This window comes from Malus domestica, chromosome 05 (assembly GCF_042453785.1).
Source record: "Malus domestica chromosome 05, GDT2T_hap1".
NCBI lineage: Eukaryota > Viridiplantae > Streptophyta > Magnoliopsida > Rosales > Rosaceae > Malus > Malus domestica.
The window spans coordinates 24,841,150-24,861,166 of NC_091665.1; the positions used below are offsets into that span (position 1 = coordinate 24,841,150).

Consider the following 20,017-nt stretch of genomic DNA (forward strand, 5'->3'; position numbering starts at 1 on the left):
ATAATCTCGTCGTGCAAGCAATGATCACCCATTACGGGTACACCAAGCATGATCACCCCTGAATACCTATGGTCCCCCATCGCGGATATACCAAGCAGGACTGTATCATATAGCTCTAGGTAGTGATCACCTCTAAGTGTGTGTGTATGGCCATACCAAGATATAAGGATCGCCTATCGCAGATTAATCAAGTAGAGTCACACCTACCGAACTGTTAGGTAGTGATCACCCATTGCGGATTAACCAAGTATGATCACTCCTAAGTATGTATGGCCATAAGGATTGCCTATCACGGATTAACCAAGCACGATCCATAAATAATATGGTCCCCTATTGCGGATATACCAAGCAGGACCATCCATATACCTCTGCTACATGGTGCAATCAATTCAACACACAATCTACCCTTACTTCAAACCCTATGATTTACAATATAGGTACATGCTCAATCAACTTCTCATGGCCATTAGCATACATATCATGCAAGCATATAAATTCTATGGAATACTTCTAATAGGATTTTAGGATCACATGGTCATAACCTTTATCATTCGTACTATCAAGAAAATAACTAAACACACACACACACACACACACCACACATATATATATATATATATATATATATATATATATATATATATATATATCACAATATGACTTCGCATCAGTGTTCTAAAAATCGGCCTAGGCGGCCGCCTAGGCGCTGGACGGTGACCGACCACTTCGATTTAGGGGTGGGCACTTGAAACCGAAAACCGCAATCGAAACACGAACCAAATCGAACCAAACCGAACGGTTTGGTTTTGCGGTTTCAAAACGGTTTCGGTTTGAAACCGAACCGAAACTGAAACCGCATACATTTATTAAATGTTAAATTTTAATTGGTTATTTTCATTGAGTCCATACATTTAGTATGGACTCAACCACATCATAACATGGCCACATAACATAACCTTTTATTTTCTTTCTTCTAGTCCTGTAGTTTGTGGACTAAGACTTTGCGTTCTCTTTCTCAAGTTTCTCAAGTTTATTCATCTTTCTCAAGTACATTTAGTATGGACTTTCTTTATGTTACACTTTCTGTGTGTTTGCAACTTTACTAAAACACATCTACCACCTTTTGTTATTAAAAAAATTTCGCATAGTTTGATTGGTAGGTTCTACCAAAACCAGAGTTATTACTTATTAGAATCTTTTTTATGCTTGGGTTTGCAGTACTGGCATTGGAGATTTGATGTGCTCTTAGTTGCCTCAAGTTGAATTATTTTGTTGTGGTCCTTGTGGATATGAATTTTATTGTCATCAATTAGGTAACCATAATAGTTTTTTCAAACAATGAAACCAAACCGAAACCGTTTGAAACCAAACCAAACCGAACCAAATGGTTTGGTTTCATTTCGGTTTTAGCCTCAAAACCGCACCAAACCAAACTGCAAAAACTTGCGGTTTTGGTTTTGGTTTCACTCAAAACCGCACCAAACCAAACCACGCCCACCCCTACTCCGATTAACTGTTAATCGGTAGCAAAATCAGAAAATGTATTGTGCGGACGCCTAGGTGGGATTAGATGGGTCTAGGCGGAGCTATACGGGTTTAGCGGGGTTGGGCGGAAGCTAGGAGGGCCTAGGCGGGCGTATGAGAAGACGCCGGGATCTGAAAATATAACTGGAAAAATAATGTTGCAGGTCGGGAGGAAGAAGATGAAGGGGATGGGGATGGGGATCACCATATTAATTTTTAACTTAAAGTTTAAAGTTTAAACTGATGGGTGGGGTGAATTTGTTATGGTCCTACCATGTCCTCTCTTTTGATTGCACGGGTCCTAGTCCCAATTAACTCTCTTTACCAATTTTTTATTCTTTTATTTCTTTTAAGACCATCTACATAAACTGGTAAAAATCTATTATTTTATTATTCTTTTTTCTTTTAAGACCATTTACATTAGTATGTATTTAAACCCTAACATCACATATATTATTCTTTTTTCTTTTATTATCTTATCCATGAATTATATACAAGTATAATTTTTTGTAAGTGTCAATATGCACTCATTTACAAGATATACAATAAATTTACCTAAATCCGCCTAGGCCGCCTAGGAACTAGGCGCCAGCCTGTCGCCTGACTAGTGCCTAGCATTTTTTAGAACCTTGCTTCGCATACACGTAAACCGACGTATATATTATCCGGATAACTCACTAACCAACATAGGCCTACTAAGCCTTACATAGTCTCTAGTAATACTGAATTTAATATTTAAAATCAACTCGTAGCATATTGACCAAAAGTAAGCAGTAATTAGATTAATACATATAAGGTTTCCCAAAACCCCCTACCTTGAATTCGATTAATTTTGTTCCTTTGAAGAACCTAATTGGAACATTAAATTACAATCAAAAGTATAAATACCAGTAACACGCCTTAATAACCAAACTAAGTGTTTAAACACAAAATTAATATTATCTAAAGAAAGTACACTGATTCTGAAATCTACCACTCAAATAATATCACTCAAATAGTAGTAAAGAAGATTAGAAAGGAATCTGGAAAAGAAGATAGGTGTGGCAAAAATAGTACTCTGCTTCTCCACAAAATCTGCAGAAAACAACACAATTGGACTAAGTTTAGACTCCCTTTGGAACATTCAAAACTAAACCAAATCGCGTAATATTATATGGGTTTTGAAGCTTGTGATTTGTACTTTAAAAGCATATAAAGTTTGTAGAAAACAGAGCTTTGAATTGTAAGTTATGCCAACAGTAAAATGGAGTCTTGAAATTGGAAACCCAGTTTTCTGCTGCTGTTTGGCAGCTCGTGACCCAAGTTTAAATAAGGTTTTGATCAACCAAAACTCAACGGAACTGAGTGAAAACAATGGGGTTACGATCATGAACATATGTACTTTCAATACACTAAAAATTTTTCTTCAAGGGAGCACATAAAGACCTAGAAATTAAGAGCCAAAGAAGGCTACTCGAAACTTGAGTTTTCTTTGTCAAGAAATCAATTTTTTGCAACTTACGTAACAGCCCATCTCAAATTCATATAACAAATCCCAAAATAATTCCAGGTAGTCCGGAAGTCATGTATACAACATCCAAAACTAACATGACTCAAAATTAACAAGAAATTGACCTTCTGAACCAAACCCTTAATCAAGAAATTTGATTAACACACCCAATCCGAATTACCCAACTCTAATTCATGTTCAGACTGGTTCATTGAATGGTAGAAAACCCTAAACAAAACCAAGAACTCCAAATATATCATGGCAGTTTCAATTCAAATATATATGTAGCAAGCGTCGACAACACCGACCAAAACCATAAAAGAAATTGAAGTAAAAGAACCTCATGCTCATTTATTGAATCTGATCAACAAACACCACACACAAACAAAGAACAACAGATATTGTAGGACATGTGGAATTAACCCATGGATTTCAAAATTATAAAAATTAATCAACAAAACCAGAAAATATCAAACACATTTTAAAGCCTTCCGTCTGTTATGCTACTCACCATTTATATGTATAATCTCTTGGTAGTCTTGCAAATCTGAAGGACATCATAATGACTGGACCAACATGAAGTCCATCGAATCTGCATCGGCATCAATCGAAGGGTGAGAGAGTGTGTGTGTGTGTGTGAGAGTGAGAGAGTCGGTGTAGTGTACCTTGGGAAAAGTGTGAGCCGAGAGAGACTCTTCCCCCCACCCCCTACTTCTCGATAGTTCTCCTTCTCTCTCATTTTTCTCATTGGGCCTCCCCCCACAAAGTGGGAGTTATATTGAATTTATAATCTAAAATTTAGTAAAACGACTTCAAATGTCCGCAACTATACCGTCATAATCCGGACTCGCAAACGGCTTTCGCCTATGTGCTCGTGGTTTCGAGATCTATTCGAAAACGTTACTTGTGACCTCGACAGGTCAACGAATTTTAAAGATTCAATACGAAATTTCAAACCGATAACTATTCAATTTAATTTCTAAATTAACGGAATTAAAATTAACTAATGAAAATAGCGAAAACGTGTAATACGAATTTAAATAACGAGATACGTAATTAATAGTGAAATTCTAGGGACGAGATTTCACACTAAGCCCACCCATTCTCCTTTAGTATAGATAATATCGTTTGTTTAAAAAAAAATAAAATCTCACAAATGTCTTTACTCCTTAATAACCTCCAAGGCCATCTCCAACCGAAGGAGGGCCAGAGGGCTCGTTTTAGCCCTCTGGCCCTCCAAGAAATTAATATTTTAATGAACAATGCTTGACCATATTTCTTATATCTCCAACCGAGGGCCAAAGGGTCATAGGGCCAAACATAGCCTTGTCACAAAAAATCATCTCTAACCAAGGGCCAAAGGGCCATAGGGCAAAACATAATTTATTATTTAAATTAAAAACTACAATAACATCAATTTAAAAACTATAACAACTTAAATTTAAAAACTACAACTTATATTTAAAAACTACAACTAAAATCTAAAAACTACAACAACTTAAATTTGAAGTCCATAATCAACATCATCTTCATCATCCGCCTTTGTAGGAGCATAGTCGGAGGTAAACAACTGCCGCCGGGTCATTATTTCCCTCTTTTTCCTATCAAAATAGGCCTTACTCATTGGAGTGTAATCCGAAGCGTCCCCTTGCATATTCCTATCATCCATCTCTTATTGTATTTGTTTGGCTCGTTCTTCATGCCTACGGTTCATTTCTTCCGTGGCAAAGGCATTTTGCTCCACCATTAATCGTAATGAGGTCGCCACTTCATGTTGAGTGGCGTAATCATCCTTTGCCTTGCCCTTTTCCTTCAACCTTCGGGCCTTGTTTTGTCCCATAGCCCTAGGTATGGAACCTTCACCCAAAGACGAATTTTCTACCCTTGTTTCTTGAATGGTAGGAGATCCATCTTCATCCCCAACTACAACTGAGGATTGAGTTCCGAACACCGGCGTATGACCTACTATATGTTGAGGTGGATCTTCACATAACACCTACCTTTTAGAAATTTCCCAACAACCGTGAAACTGAAAGGACTTTGAGCTGTCCTCCATATACAATTCCTCCGCTTGACGTACCTAGAAAATATAATTACAAAAATTAAAGGAAATTAATTTATGAAATTAAATGTAATATAAATAAATATTTAAAATAAATTGTGAAAATACTTACTTCGTCGTAGTAATTGGCAATGCTTTCATGCCTACTTGCGGTTGCTATCAGTGCTTGATGCCATTTATTCAAACTTGGATGAAGATATTTATTCCATCTTAAAGAACAACTATTGTGGTTTTGGGTATTCGTGGAGTGGTACCTTTGTAGAACTCATAGTATTTTTGGACACATGAGTCCGTCCAAATACCTTCACTTGTTTGAGAAGTCCCCCTCACACTATCTTCCGAGACCCATCTATAAGCCCTGCAAAGAGTTTCATCTTCTTTTAGGGTCCAAGTCCTACCTTTCATTGTAGATGAGGCAATTTGAAAATTATTGAAAAAATTGAAGGAAAGATTATTGGAAGGGGTAAGAAAATATGAGAATTATAATGGTGAAAAATTTGTGACAAATGGTGTACGAATGACTTAGGTATTTATAGAAAAAAAATGAAAATTTAAAAAAAAAAATTTTGGCCCAAAAAAAAAAAAATATCAAATCCAACGATAACTCACGTCATCTAGCCATTGTGTTTAAATTATAGCTCGGCTCGGGGCCGAAAGGTTGGCCCTTTGGCCATTTTTTGTCTAGTGGGGCCCACGAGCCCTTTGACCTGACCCTCGGTTGGAGACAATTTTCGAACTCTTTTTGGTACCTTGATCATCTGGACCCTTCGGTTGAATATGGCCTAATTTATTTGGTCAAGCAATATTAGGGGTGGGTTCGGTTTAAATCGGTTCGGTTTTTTGCCAAAACCAAAACCAAACCGAAATTTCGGTTCAATTCAATTTTTTTTCGGTTCGGTTTTTTCCGGTTCGATTTCGGTTTTTTGTTTTTATTTTTTTTCAAAAAATGAAAAACATTGAAATTTTAAATTTTAACATATCCAACACAATCATAACATAAACATTCTAACTAGAATCAAAGACAATGAAAATAAACATTTAAAGTTGAACTAAAATCATCAATCAAGTCTTCCAAAGTCCAAACTAACAACCTTACAACACAAAAATCACACAAAAATCGTACAAATGACTTAGAAAAGTTAAATTGTATGCTGTTGTTCAAAGATCAGGGTTGTTTGCTTGTAACTGCATGTTGACAACTTGATTAGTAAAGGTAATGCGTGGGTGGATTTATTTAGTGTGTGTTGGATTCTTTTCCATCACAAATTACCCAAGTAATCTACCTGAAATAAATGTTTAAGGATTATGTTACATGTTATATGAGAGTAGATTTGGAAAAGAAAGCTGGCGCAGAAGTAGACAGTGCTATGGAGATGGATGTAGGTACTTCAGGAAGAGGTTTGGTTCCGAAACCTTATATAGAGGAGAAATAATAGGTTAGGGTTTAGAGTTTTTATAGGCATTTTTTTTAATATTTTGAGCTTAAAGTTTGGCAACACATTGGGTTTAGCACATTTTAACTTACAAATTGGGTTTAGAAAATAATACCCAAAACAAATAATTAAATAAAAAAATTAATTTAATTAATTCGGTTCGGTTTGGTTTGGTTCGGTTTCTAGATCACTAAAACCGAACCGAACCAAAAGAATTTGGTTCGGTTTGGTTTTTTCGTTAGGTTCGGTTTTTTCGGTTTTGGTTCAGTTTGGTTTTCGGTTTTTTGAACCCACCCCTAAGCAATATGAGTTAAATTAGTTACCCAACACATTATGACTACATCTTGACAACTCGAGTTCGAATCTCCTAGCATTAGGTTGGATTAGTTAAGAATCAACATTTTGCGCTGTAAAGAAAATAAAATGTTTGTGTCCAAAATCTTCTCGGTCAATGCATTTATTCACTATATTACCCCACCTGTACAACTTCAACACCCTTCACCACTTTCCTCCAACTCCCTCCTTCATCTCCGTCCCCTCCAATCCTCAATGGCATCCGTACAATTCCGTACGCTTCTCATCGTATCGGCGATACTGAGGGTGGTTTTAATCCTCTACGGAGAGTGGCAGGACGCCCACATGGAGGTGAGGTACACAGACATCGATTACATGGTATTCTCAGACGCAGCTTCTCTAATGGCGTCTGGCAAATCCCCATTTGAAAGATCCACTTACAGATATTCTCCTCTCCTCGCCTTTGTGCTCATCCCCAATTCGATTCTCCATCGCTCTTGGGGCAAATTCATCTTCTCAGCTGCAGGTACTTTACTTTTTGTATTTGGAAATATGCGCAAATAGAAGTGGTTACAAACTTTTTATCGAAAATATAATTGCGGATACTAAACAGACAATAACCCGTATATAAATCCTGGCTTTTATCTTGTAACCGGTTCTATTTGCAAGTATTTCTCCTTTTGTTTTATTATTTGTTTGAGTGGAGGAATTCAAGTGACATTGTTTTTGTGTTGTGCAAATTCTGTAGATTTGCTTGTGGGTTTGTTTATAAGGATCATACTGAAGCTTCGTGGGGTGCCGGAGAAATTGAGCATGATTTCTGTGATTGTTTGGCTCTTTAATCCGTTTACTTTTACGATTGGGACTCGAGGGAATTGTGAGCCAATTGTTTGTGCTTTGGTTCTTTGGGTCTTCATATGTCTTATGAACGGTGTAAGTTTCTTTCTTTGTCTAAAATTTATTTCCCTTTTGGCATTGAACTCATCAGAGAATAACTGCTACTAAATTACTCAGTAATGAATTTTTCTCGGTATTCAGTGAGAGTTATCTGTTGAATTATTAATCGAACTAGCTATATGCTTCTATCTCTTGAGTTTTCTGTAATGACGTTTAATCCTCTCATGATTTGTTCTCTTATGCGGCAACCGTGCTAGATACCAACAAACATGGCAGTACATTTGTTGTTTTCCATTTTCGATATTGGAATTATGATGTCGATATTCCCAATGTTCCTCGGATTCAGAAAGGTTCTTTGCATTTTGTGAGCATGATCTCTCTACGAAAGCCCAAGTTGGCATTGCATTCTGCTATAAGCCTATAAGTAGTGTTAGTCAAATTCTATTATTTTGAATGGTTGTTATGGCTTCTGCCCATAACTGTCTAACTCTCCGATTTTTTTCTTCATGACAGGACGTGTGTTACAAGCTGCATTTTGGTATGGGCTTGTTGTCCACTTCAGAATCTACCCCATTATCTATGCACTCCCAATCCTTGTGATTCTTGATCCGCATGTGTTTCAGCCTGGTCAGAAACCTAGACTTCAATATTGGAATCGTCGGCAAGAATCACCTCAAAGCAGTTCTGGTACAAGACTCGCTCAGCTTCTTTGCCCATGGTTTCTTTTGAAAAGTGCATTAACACGAGAAAGGATACTTTTCTCCTTTATATCTGCGGTCGTATTCTTCCTTTTCACTGGTTTATTCTATCATCTGTATGGGTGGGATTTCCTCTACGAGGCTCTGCTGTATCATCTTACCCGTACTGATCCAAGGCACAATTTTTCCATTTACTTTTATCATATCTACCTTCAGTACCACTGTAAACTTTCCATATTGGAGAAACTCGTCTCATTTTTGCCTCAGTTGATAGTCCAGGTTGTTCTTGTCTTGAGTTTCGCCAAAGACCTTCCATTCTGCTGCTTAGTTCAGACAGTGGCATTCGTGGCATTCAACAAGGTTTTTCTCTTTATTACTATTTTCTCTTCTACAAATTGCCGGCTTAGTAAAATTTTTTACTTATATGATTGACTTTCGATGTTGGATTCCTAGTGGTTATTCCCATTGAAAACCTCTGCTTCAATACTGTACCATTTTTTTCGCTAGCGTGGAATACTGTACTTTCGACCTTGGAAAATTTTGATTTCCCGACTGAATCTAAATTACTTCTGTCCATTGTTGACAGGTAATGACTGCACAATACTTTGTGTGGTTCTTTTGCCTCTTGCCGCTGGTTCTCGCTTGGAGCAACATGAAGCTTAAATGGAAGGGCCTATCGTGCATCGCATTGTGGGTAGGCGGTCAACTTCATTGGTTGTTGTGGGGTTATATGCTTGAGTTCAAGGGACAAAATGTCTTTCTTCAACTCTGGACGGCAAGCATCATATTCTTAGCTGCAAACACGTACGTTTTAGTTTCTCTCATCCGCGATCACAGATTTTCTCCAGTTTTCGCACGGTTGGAGAAAACCGCCAAGGACTCGAAGAAACTCAAGTGATAAAACATGTAGATCTGTTTTGGAGGTTTACGTATAAGTTGACAATTCTCAGTTTCTTCCCGCTGTTTTTGGTGATTAGATAAGCACATTTCGGCTGTTCGTTTATTGGTTTTGAAGCAATGTTTGGCTCCTTACATGCAAAAAAAATCATTACTCCTTTAATGACGATGGGACATCGCAGCAATCTTAATTTTTCTTTTCTTGAAAGCAACAGCAGGATATTTCATTGATTAAACAGATCCAGATACGTAGTAGGCCGGCAAGATACTGCCGCATTCAGTCGCAAGCAAATTTAGGATTAAGTCAGTAGGCTCCTCAAACTAGGAACAAGAGGCCGAATCCATGTGAAGAGCATGGCGAGCTAGACAATGCGCAATACCATTAGTTTCTTGACGAGTATGGGCAACCGAAGCTCCAGTGATCCAGAAAAGTATAGCCTTTGAGTCTTCCACAATAAGCCCCACTGCAGACATATTCGTTGAGCTCTCGTCCAACGCTTTGACGATCTGGAGTGAATCACATTCGATTAAAACAGGATTAAGACCCCTCTCCATCGCCAAAGTCACACCCACACCACCCAACCTCCTGTCTTCACTCCATGCACCATCGACATTAATCTATAAAATACCTGGCAGGGGTTTTGACCACCTAGCAAGAGGAGTGGTCTCTGCACTTGGTTGAGGAGTCTGCGAACTCCTCTAAAGATCAACTTTAGGAAAATTCATTCAATTTTGAGAACGCTTAATAATTCGTACAAATAAAATAAATTGACGGTTCATTAGGAGAATAACATGTCATCATAACATTCAATTTGTTTGACACATAAAGGTGGCCAAACGGTTTTCAAATTGAATATATTTTTTTAGAAATGATTTTTAGATGATAAATCAAATGAAGAGTTTTGAATATGATGTTTGTACATTCAAAGGATATCACGTCGCCATTAAATAAAAGAAAAAAAAAATTAAGTACTATATTTCAGTTTGATGTGAAAGTGTAACAATGGATTTAGTGTCCTACTAATATCGCCCTTATCATATTTTATCCATAGATTGACTCTGTTCGTATGAGATGAACCAAATCCTTGTTGAATTTTATTTTTCCATCAGAAGGCCTCATTGAATTTTATTTTGGGCAATTTTATTTGAACCCATACAACCTCTCTCTACACCCAAATTATTTTTAATTAAAGAATCAATATCTCTTTAAACCCAAATTTACTATCTAAACTACCCTTACAAACTCAATTCACTATAGAAAAATTCATCTTTACACCCATTTAGAAAAGAAAATCCCAAAAGTGTGAATGAAGAATTAAGAGTTTATCATGGCAACCAATTGTTATAGATGAATTGATCAACATCATCAATTTGTTTTTTAAACTTTTGCGATGTCGGTTTGGAGTGCAAGGTTGTTAGGAAATGATCTTCGCCAAGCTCTTAATATAGTCCAATTAGCTAGCTTGAATGTGATTCGTGGAACTAAGTGGTGAATTTGTAATTCAAGGTTAAACAATTTAGTAGTTGCTAGGCAAGCAATTGAACTAGTACTTTTGGAATTTGAATTATGTAAAATTATGTGGACACCTTAGTGAAAGTAAATTTCAATAGAACTTCTCATCACGTATTCTTGAAGGATCATGGCAATAATTTTCATTTGAGTGATATATGTTGTTTTTACAGGCATACATAGTTGAATTGGAAGCAGAACTAAACAAATAACAAGAAGAGAACTCACACTTTAGACATGCACTCGTAATGACATGGAAAACATTTCGATGTGTTGAAAGCTTTCTGACTCTTTTGTTTCTTGTGATGATATTGTTTGTAATTATTGCTCTTGCTAATCGAGTTAACATGAAGCTAGTGAGGAAACAAAAAGCAACCAGATTTAATTATTAGCTGATCGTAGGGCTTTGTGGCAGCTCTTCGGAATTTAGTTAAAATGAATGTAGGATAAATGTTGTGTGATGGTGGAACTTGATTATTGAGTATGGGTTTATTGATAGATTTTAGTTTTATTCTTAATTTCATCTTGTACTTGATGGTAATTATGCAATATGATAAAATAGGCAATTCACATTTAGAATTTAAGTTGGGTGTAGAGAAAGGTTAGATGGGTTCAAATAAAATTTCCCTTCTATTTTCCATTAGAAAGGGCTCGTACATGTTTTGCACTACCCCTGAGAAATTACCCCTTACATATAAACTCATGTGCACAAGTTGCTCTCAGTGGTAAAGAGGAGTATTGCCCTTGAATCACGGCATGCGTTCGAACCCCCTTGGCTGCCTAATCTAACATCTAATCTTACAAATCTATCATTTGACGAAAAAAAAGAAAGAAGAAAACCTCATATGCACCAAATATTGTCTAATATATGCATTTAACGAGGAGCATTATAGAAGTGACACACCTAAATTAAAATTCTCTCCCAAATTAGAGAAAATTAATTAGAATTTTATTTTATTAATGATGAAGAAAAATTGTTTGAACTAAATATTGTAGGGGCTACTTCGAAGAGTCGACCCTTCCAAAAATTCTCAAAGGCACAAGGCTGAATCCTGTTAAGCATTATACAAAAAAGAGAACAAAGAGATTGTAAAAGAAGAGGAAGGAAACAGAGAAGGCTTAGAGAGAGAAAGAGAATGAATTTGCACTTGTATTTTCTGGATTGATTCCCTGGTTACAAGGATACAATTGCTATATATGTGAATACTCAGCTAACTGCCTTATTTGAATCTAACACTTAGCAACAATCCTAACTAAATATTATAACAGCAACAATCCTAACTACCTTATCTATTTGGCTACATACTCTAACATCCCCCCCACAAGCTCATGGTGGTCCAAGCATGAGATTGTTTCATTTGGAGAGTATCTGGCAATCTAAACTCTTTCTGGATAATATTCCTTGAAATTGGAGAGTGGAATATCTAGTCACTGCTGCACATATACTCTGCAAATAAGAAAACCTCCTAGCATATGGAGCTTGTATTTTACCATTATATCGTGTATACCATAGTACCCAAATCAGCATAAACTTGGTGCCCCCACCTTTATCAAAAATTCTCATATGGTAGCCTAACTGAATATCAAATATACTTCCACCTTTGCATAACCAAAGTACATAAAATCCTCGGAACTCATGTACAACAGTTTGAGTATGAACACCAATTTTCGCCTTGTTGTCAGAGTTAAGAACTGAAAATATCACTTGGATACACAATTGTAAACCCATTGAAATCGACTGAGAGTTTGCACTTTCCTTGTCCATACATTCAAAAACTTGTTTTTCAGCATCATCTAAACACATTTCATCTTCTGAAACAATGAAGTGAGAGAGAAAACCAGACTGGCGATCATAAGCTGTATGAATTTCAACATTATAATTGCTCTGTAAATGAGTTTCATGATTTTTGTGTTGTTTATGGGGTGCAGTGGGCTTTATGACAGTGATGGTAGCCAACCCATTAGCTAAGTCAAATGAATTGAGGTCTTCCAGGACATGATCAAGCTCTGGCTCATCTTCACCTTCATCATCTACATAGTGTTCATTCTCAGAGGAGTCTGATTTATGCTGCTTAGATAAGTTGTTTCCCACATTTGGATATCCAACATATCCCACAACTACATTACTAGAAGCTGAGAGACAATCAACACCAAAATGATCTTTTTGTGAACAAATTTGATGTGTAGTAATTTCAGGTGGCAGAGAACTAGGATATGGAGATGGAGGTGAGCTAAGAATTCCATTATAACTATCAACATTATTATCATAGCTTGACCTAAAATTGGATTGAGCATGATAACCACCACTGAAGCCAACATGAAATTGAGAGCTAAAGAGAGGAAAGAAAGAACCTTTTGTCTCACATTCAACAAAAGCACAATCCACAATGGCTTCCTCAGCAAGCAATTGTGCATGAAAGTCCTTGAGTGAAATGATACTTTCACACCCTATGAGTACACATTTAAATGTGTTGCATTTTGGAGGAAGTCCATTCAACGCAATGATCACAAAGTCTTCATCAGCAGGTGTGACACCAAGAATAGAAAGTCAGTCCCCTGTTTCTTTAATTTTTTGGAGATACTGGGAAATTGAATATGATCCCTTCTTAATGTTGTAAAGATTAGTCTGTAATTTAATTATACTGGTTTTTGTACTTGGTAAAAAAAAACTAGTTTTGAAGCATCTCTTGAGAACTCTTGCTACAAATTACATAGGAAATAGTGGATGAAGAAAGTGTGGTAATAATTAACAACATCAAGGAATGATTATGCATTTTCTAGACTTTGTACTTATCGGTTTCAATTCTTGAAGATGAAGTACCAGATGTTACCTCTGAATCTCCTAAAGAAGTAGAAGGAAACTGAGCAAGACACAGATTAAATCCGTCAATGAACCCCATAATTCCATGGACTTCAAGCATCAACTGCATCTGAAAACGCCATTGTAGATAGTTGGTCACATCCAGTTTCACGGTAACATATGTGGAAACAAATGGAATCAATCCAGTGATCAGTGATTGCAAGATTTGAAGTTGATTCACAGTTACCATTTCAAAAAATTGCAAAGAAATCTGTCTGAGGAAAAGGCTTAAACACTTGGCGTGCACAAATTTTCAAAGCGAAGAATGAAGAACTGGGTAATCTTGATACACCCATAAGACAAAAGAAGAAATAATTTCGTGTAGCGGAAGCAAAAATAAAGGATCGAAGAAGCTGATCAAGCTTTAATGGCGACTGATACCATGTTAAGCATTATACAGAAAAGAGAACATAGAGATTGTAGAAGAAGAAGAATGAAACATAGAAGGCTTAGAGAGAGAAAGAGAATGAATTTGCACTTGTATTTTCTTGATTGATTCCCTGGTTACAAGGATACAATTGCTATATATGTGGATGAAAATTTTCTCCTTCTCCTTTTGTTGACCCTAAAAACTACCAAGTCTACGTGGCGCGTAGGCCGAGTAATCTATAAGCTAACTACATCTTTTGGTTGAATGCGGAGCGTGCCAACTTGTCGGCCAAGCTCGGCTGAGGAGAAAAATTTATTGATGTTGCGTTGGGTGCGCGACTGACTTCTGCGTCTCGCGATTGCGATTGAGGAAGGAACACGTCTTGGCCTCTTGGGTTCTCGAACTTGAAGACAAGGCTACTATTCTTATGAAGTTCACAAATCATCACTGTCGGATTCGGTCACAGTGATGGTATTCGTCAGAGTAAACTCACTCTGAATCGACACCAAAGTGTAAGGGCACAAATACTCAAAGCGGATATATGTCTTAACAATAAACGTGGTTCGGTCGTTGGAATGCCAAACTCTAAATCCCACTTGAGAGTATCCAATCATAAACTAACTCGGCATGCAATGTGCCGAGCCTAATAAACTGTAACACCTCACTTTGCCGAGAAGGCTAATGAGATGACCTCGATCAATAAGGATTCGGAAATCCTTCTCGACCGAGACTTGGATAGATAACCAGTCACCCTCGACACAGTGCTATCTATGTTGACTGAAGATGCTGCGAGACTGGCTGGTTCTATGGTGACAGTGCTATCTATGCCGACTGAAGATATCACCGATTGCCTTCATAGTGCTGTTTATCCAAACTGAAGGTGTGCTGGCGAAAAAAGAAAAGGAAAAAATCTCAAGGTTGTTGAGAGAATTTGCGCAGGGCAGTTGTGTGTTGAATTGGAGGGGGCTATTCCGTTGCACAACGCCTCTGTATTTATAGGGACGTGTTGCATTGATCCCTGAGCATATTTTGCGTGGATCAGATTCATAATGTAACTATCTAACCAATTTAAAAACCTCCATCATTATCTTCTTTTCTCCTTATTTTGTCCATCATTATCTAAATATATGATAATCTCCATGTGCTGGAACCAAGGTGCAATTACGCACTTTTCAAAAAATTCAAACTTGATCCCATCTTTTCCATTTTTTCAAAGCCCACAAGTTCCAACTTGATGCAATTTGCTTGATCAAATTCTTGGCACCCTGCCAAGAATATTCGGTTATCCATGCACGCAAAACAACCCTCTGTCGTCTAGGTGAATTCCAAACTCATTTGTTTACTAATTATCATCATCATTTAAATGGATAATAATCAATTTGTAGCACGCCACTTGAATCTATCAGTCACCTAAACTGATCACACCCACACATCCACACGCCAAACATTCAGATTAACTTGAATTATTATCACCATCATTTAAATGGATAATAATCAATTTGTAGCACGCCACTTGAATCTATCAGTCACCTAAACTGATCACACCCACACATCCACATGCCAAACATTCAGATTAACTTGAATTATGCTACTGTGTTTCCAGCTGGAATCTTTCATAATAAATTATTATTAAAAGATAATTATGATAAAAATCATAACATTATCCCTTAATAATAACCAAAATGAATTATCTCAACTTTTCATCTGACGGTGTGAAGTTATGCTTTCTCAATGACCTTGATTGCATGGATCGACGGTGTAAATTTTGGTTGATTCTCCACTGCTTGCGTGTAAGAAACCCGGTGTGTCTTAGGGGTAACTTTGTCCTTTTTACCCAAAAATCCACGTGTCGCCTCTTGATTATTTTTGGCTCCACAAGTGCCCCCACACCTGTTGGGCTGCTCGTAGGAAAGGGCAGTAGGTGTAGAGATCTTCTTGCTCTAGGAAACTTAGGACTGCTTTTTATTTTGATGTAGATTCTCTCTTTAATATGAAATTAGATCCTTCTAGGAAAGGGAAATAAATTTCTTTCAACGCCTTTTTAAGTCTACCTTAAGTGGGTTATTAAATCAACTTTGGAGAGTGATTCATTCTACCCTACAAGAGAGAGAGCTTAGAGGATATTTGTTCCCCCTCCTCTAGCAATCTTCTACATCTTGCTCGTGCAAAGGATCGTCTTTCTTTGCTTTCTTCGTCTTTTCTGGGCCACATCGATGCAAGAAAAACTTAATTCTTCTTGTCTTCTTCTTGGGTGGTGCTGCCACGGGGTAGTCGTCGAGGTGATGCGGCACGTCGACTGGCAGGGGCCAGAAGTCGGTTTGGCATGGGCCAAGGAAGTGGTTGACATTGGTCATTGCTTGCGTTGCTCAGCTTGATTAAAGCTAAAGGTTGGCTCGGCATGGGTCGAGGAAGTGGCCTAGCATGGGCAACGGTTTGGGCTGCCATGTCTGGACTGAGGAAACTGCTTGAGTTTGATTTCTTTGCTGCCGTAGATGGAGCAATCAAGGATAGGGCTGTCAAGATCGGAACTGCCGAAGATGAAGTGTTGGATAAGCGAACTATTAAGTGCAAAAAATGGTTGCTGCCTAGTTGATCTTCAAGCATTCGATCTTTTAAACTATGTGACATTCTCACATTAAAGAGCTTACCCAGGTGGGTGTCGGGAAATTAGTTTACCCTTTCGCACTGGAGAGCAATTAGTTTACCCTCTCACACTGGAGAGCAATTAGTTTAACCTATCGTACTGGAGAGCAGACCCTTTTGGGTGTCGGGGAATTGGTTTACCTTTCGCACTGGAGAGCAATTAGTTTAACCTCTCACATTGGAGAGTATACCCTTTTGGGTGTTGGGGAATTGGTTTACGCTCTCGCACTGGAGAGCAATTTGTTTAACCTATTGCACTGGAGAGCAGACCCTTTTGGGTGTCGGGGAATTGGTTTACCCTCTCGCACTGGAGATCAATTAGTTTACCCTCTCACACTGTAAAGCAATTAGTTTAACCTTTCGCACTGGAAAGCAGACCATTTTGGGTGTCGGGGAATTAGTTTACCCTATCGCACTTGAGAGCAATTAGTTTACCTTCTCACACTGGAGAGCAATTAGTTTAACTTCTCGCACTGGAGAACAGACCCTTTTGGGTGTTGGGGAATTGGTTTACCATCTCGTACTGGAGAGCAATTAGTTTATCTTCTTGCACTGGAGAGCAAACCCAGAAAGGGTTTTGAGCAATTGTTGTGGATAGTAGTTGAGCTAGGCTTATGAATAACTTCTTGAATCTTCATTGAGAATAAAGAAATAAATCAACTGTGCTGGAAGGTAGAAACTGCATAACAAACTGGATATTCTTCGGCTTGTGAAGCCTTGTTCGTCAAGCTGCTTGAGTCTTCGAACTTATTTGGAAAAAAATCTAAACGTGGTTTAGGGGGTGATGGGAACTTCCTCTGCTTGTGTAGGCCGTTTTGTTGACCTGTCAAGATACTCATCGCATCGGCCCTCATTTTGTCAGCTTCTCAAGGTACTGCTTCCACTTTAGGCATCCGTTGATAATGTGGCCTGGTCCTGATAGAATACACAATATTTTGTATGATCCAGCCTGGTAAGATCGCCTTTCATGGGTGGCGGCAGTTCGAACCAAGGTTCATTCTTGAGCTTGCGGAGAATTTGACCGATTGGAACTGTGAACTTGGTAAATGTTTCAAGCGCTGAGTCTTCTCTAGTCGGGGAACGTTCTATGTGCTTCTTTTCCGACTCATTTTTATTAGATTGCTTGGCCTCGTCCCATAATGCATGCTTTTCTGCCAAAACATACGAAGCTGTTAGGATTAATTCTTCTCCCATGATCAATTTTTCGAATAAAGGATGTTCGGTGGGAAGCCCATTTCTGAATGCTGCCATTGCTATGTCTTCGTTGCAGCCAACAATCTTGGCCTTCTCCACCTTGAACCTCTTGACATAGTTGCGAATTGTCTCCCAAAGGTCTTTTACGATGCTGAAGAGATGGTCGGATGTCATTTTGATTGAGTGGTTAAATGAATACTTCTTAGTGAAAACAAAGGAAAGTTCGTTAAAACTTCGGATCGACTGCGGTGGTAGAGTGTGAAACCAGTCTTGCACATTGCCTTGTAGAGTTGTGGCAAAAATTTTACACATAAACGCATCGTTGTTCCTGTAAAGGATCATGGTACTGCGATAATATTTGAGATGTTGATCCGGATCTTCGTCTCCCTTGTACGGAATGAAGTGAGGCATAGTGAACCCGCGAGGTGGATCTATCCACTCGATCTCATTCGTGAATGGTGACATGCTTATGTTGGTCATGTCTCGTTGAAGCGTATCATTAGCAGCTTTGTTTCGTTGGAAATTACGTAGTCATTCAGTTAGGAGCCTATCAACTTCTTCTTGAATTTGCCTCTGCTGGGGCAATGGAATTTTCGATTGCCCCCGGTCGTAACCTATAGGTTTGGGCCATTCTTCCCTCTGCTCGACTTGTCTATGTCGCGGCTGCGGTGCATATGGCATTTTCCTGGCAAGCGAACGGGTTGCTCGCAGTCTGCCGGTTGAACTTGAGTCGGATTGAGCGATTTCTTCTTTCCGTTTGCCATGCTGCCTCCTCCAATGTGAGGTGGAGAATACTCCTTGTGAGCTTGGTTGTGAATGATCATTTTGCTTGGAAAGTTGTCCATGTTGATAATCAAAATGTGACCTCAACCGTGAACGTATGCTCGTCCATGAGCTTGATCGGGATTGCACGTTCCTCCACGCGCTAAGACGAGAGTATTCATTATCCCAAGGACCTAGGCAGGAGCGTAAACTACCAGAACGCCCGGACTGTGGCTGGTTGATAGGCTGCTTGCCGGGATGCTGGTGGAGAAGTTCATCTGCCCTTGTCCTACTTAGGGATACCTCGTCTAGGGAACGTTGGATCTCAGTGCATTTCAAGAGTTGATTCACCAAGGTTGTCTGTTGTGCAAGGGCGCTGGTCAACTCTATGACTTGTCGAGACAAATGTTGTTCGCCATTTGGATTGGAAGAGCTTGGAATGAATGTGCTTCCTCGAGCAATGGAAGTGCAGTAGGCTCTGGGCACGAGATTTGAATTGAGAAATGTCAAATCCGCGGTGAAGTGTGGTGAAAATGCCCATGGCTCAATGGTTAGTCTGGATGGTTGAAATAGTCTTGGGCTGATTTGGGCTGCTTTGAGTGTTACAGAAGCAGGCTGGGCCGCGGGAGCTGACTGGGCCACGAGAGTGGGCTGCTCAGCGGGTGATGCTCGCGAATGCGAGGCTTGGGCTCAAATTGGCAACGCATTGGGCTTGCGTTAGGCATGAAGTGACATGGCTCGGGCCGTGGCTTTGGTGGCATGGGCCTTGGATAGCACCGCTTGGGCCGTAGTGGTGGAGCTATGGACCTCGCCGCGGGTGATTGCCGTGGTGGCCACCACAGTGGTTGCCATGGTGGAGCCTTGTGGTTGTGGTGCCGCTCCCCCTAAGATCACATTTAGTCTCGTGGATCGCCGCGATCCCATTTCTTGAATATTGGAATTTTCACTTGTGGAATTTTCTAAATTTCTAGCCATTGTATTTCTCTTTTACGTTTTATCAAAGAATCTTGGCAAATAAAAAATTCTAATAATAAGAACGTACGAAAAATACAAGTGGACTAGAAAATATAGAAAATAGAAAAAAAACCTTTTTGCGTGAGAGTCTTCTATGAATGTGAATCTCAACTCTCAATGAAGTGGATGCAAATTTTCTCCTTCTCCTTCTTTGACAAAATTGCATCAATAAAACAATTAACACATTTGGTCAAGGCCAAGAGCCTTACGTGCCCACGATGAATGGGGGGGGGGCTTTGGCCGAAGAACCTCCGATGCCAAAGTTAGAAATTAGAGAGAAAAAGTGTTTAGAGAATTTTTGGGAGTTTTGCAAGAGTATGAACTTGGGTTTTTAGAGAGAATAGGGGCATATATATAGCACAAGGAGGTG

General features: G+C 38.8%; 2 protein-coding genes across 2 annotated transcripts; one reads left to right on the forward strand and one right to left on the reverse strand.

Annotated features, from left to right (window-relative positions):
* Positions 1-6,973: 6,973 nt before the first annotated feature.
* LOC103445234 (GPI mannosyltransferase 1-like) lies at positions 6,974-9,479 on the forward strand. Its single transcript, XM_008384229.4, has 4 exons — positions 6,974-7,328; positions 7,551-7,733; positions 8,213-8,757; positions 8,984-9,479. Exons 1-4 carry the CDS (start codon positions 7,058-7,060, stop codon positions 9,293-9,295), a joined length of 1,311 nt encoding a protein of 436 aa, XP_008382451.3. The 5' UTR covers positions 6,974-7,057; the 3' UTR covers positions 9,296-9,479.
* An 8,083-nt stretch (positions 9,480-17,562) lies between these two features.
* LOC103445266 (uncharacterized) lies at positions 17,563-18,351 on the reverse strand. Its single transcript, XM_008384260.3, has one exon. It carries the CDS (start codon positions 18,349-18,351, stop codon positions 17,563-17,565), a length of 789 nt encoding a protein of 262 aa, XP_008382482.3.
* Positions 18,352-20,017: the final 1,666 nt, after the last annotated feature.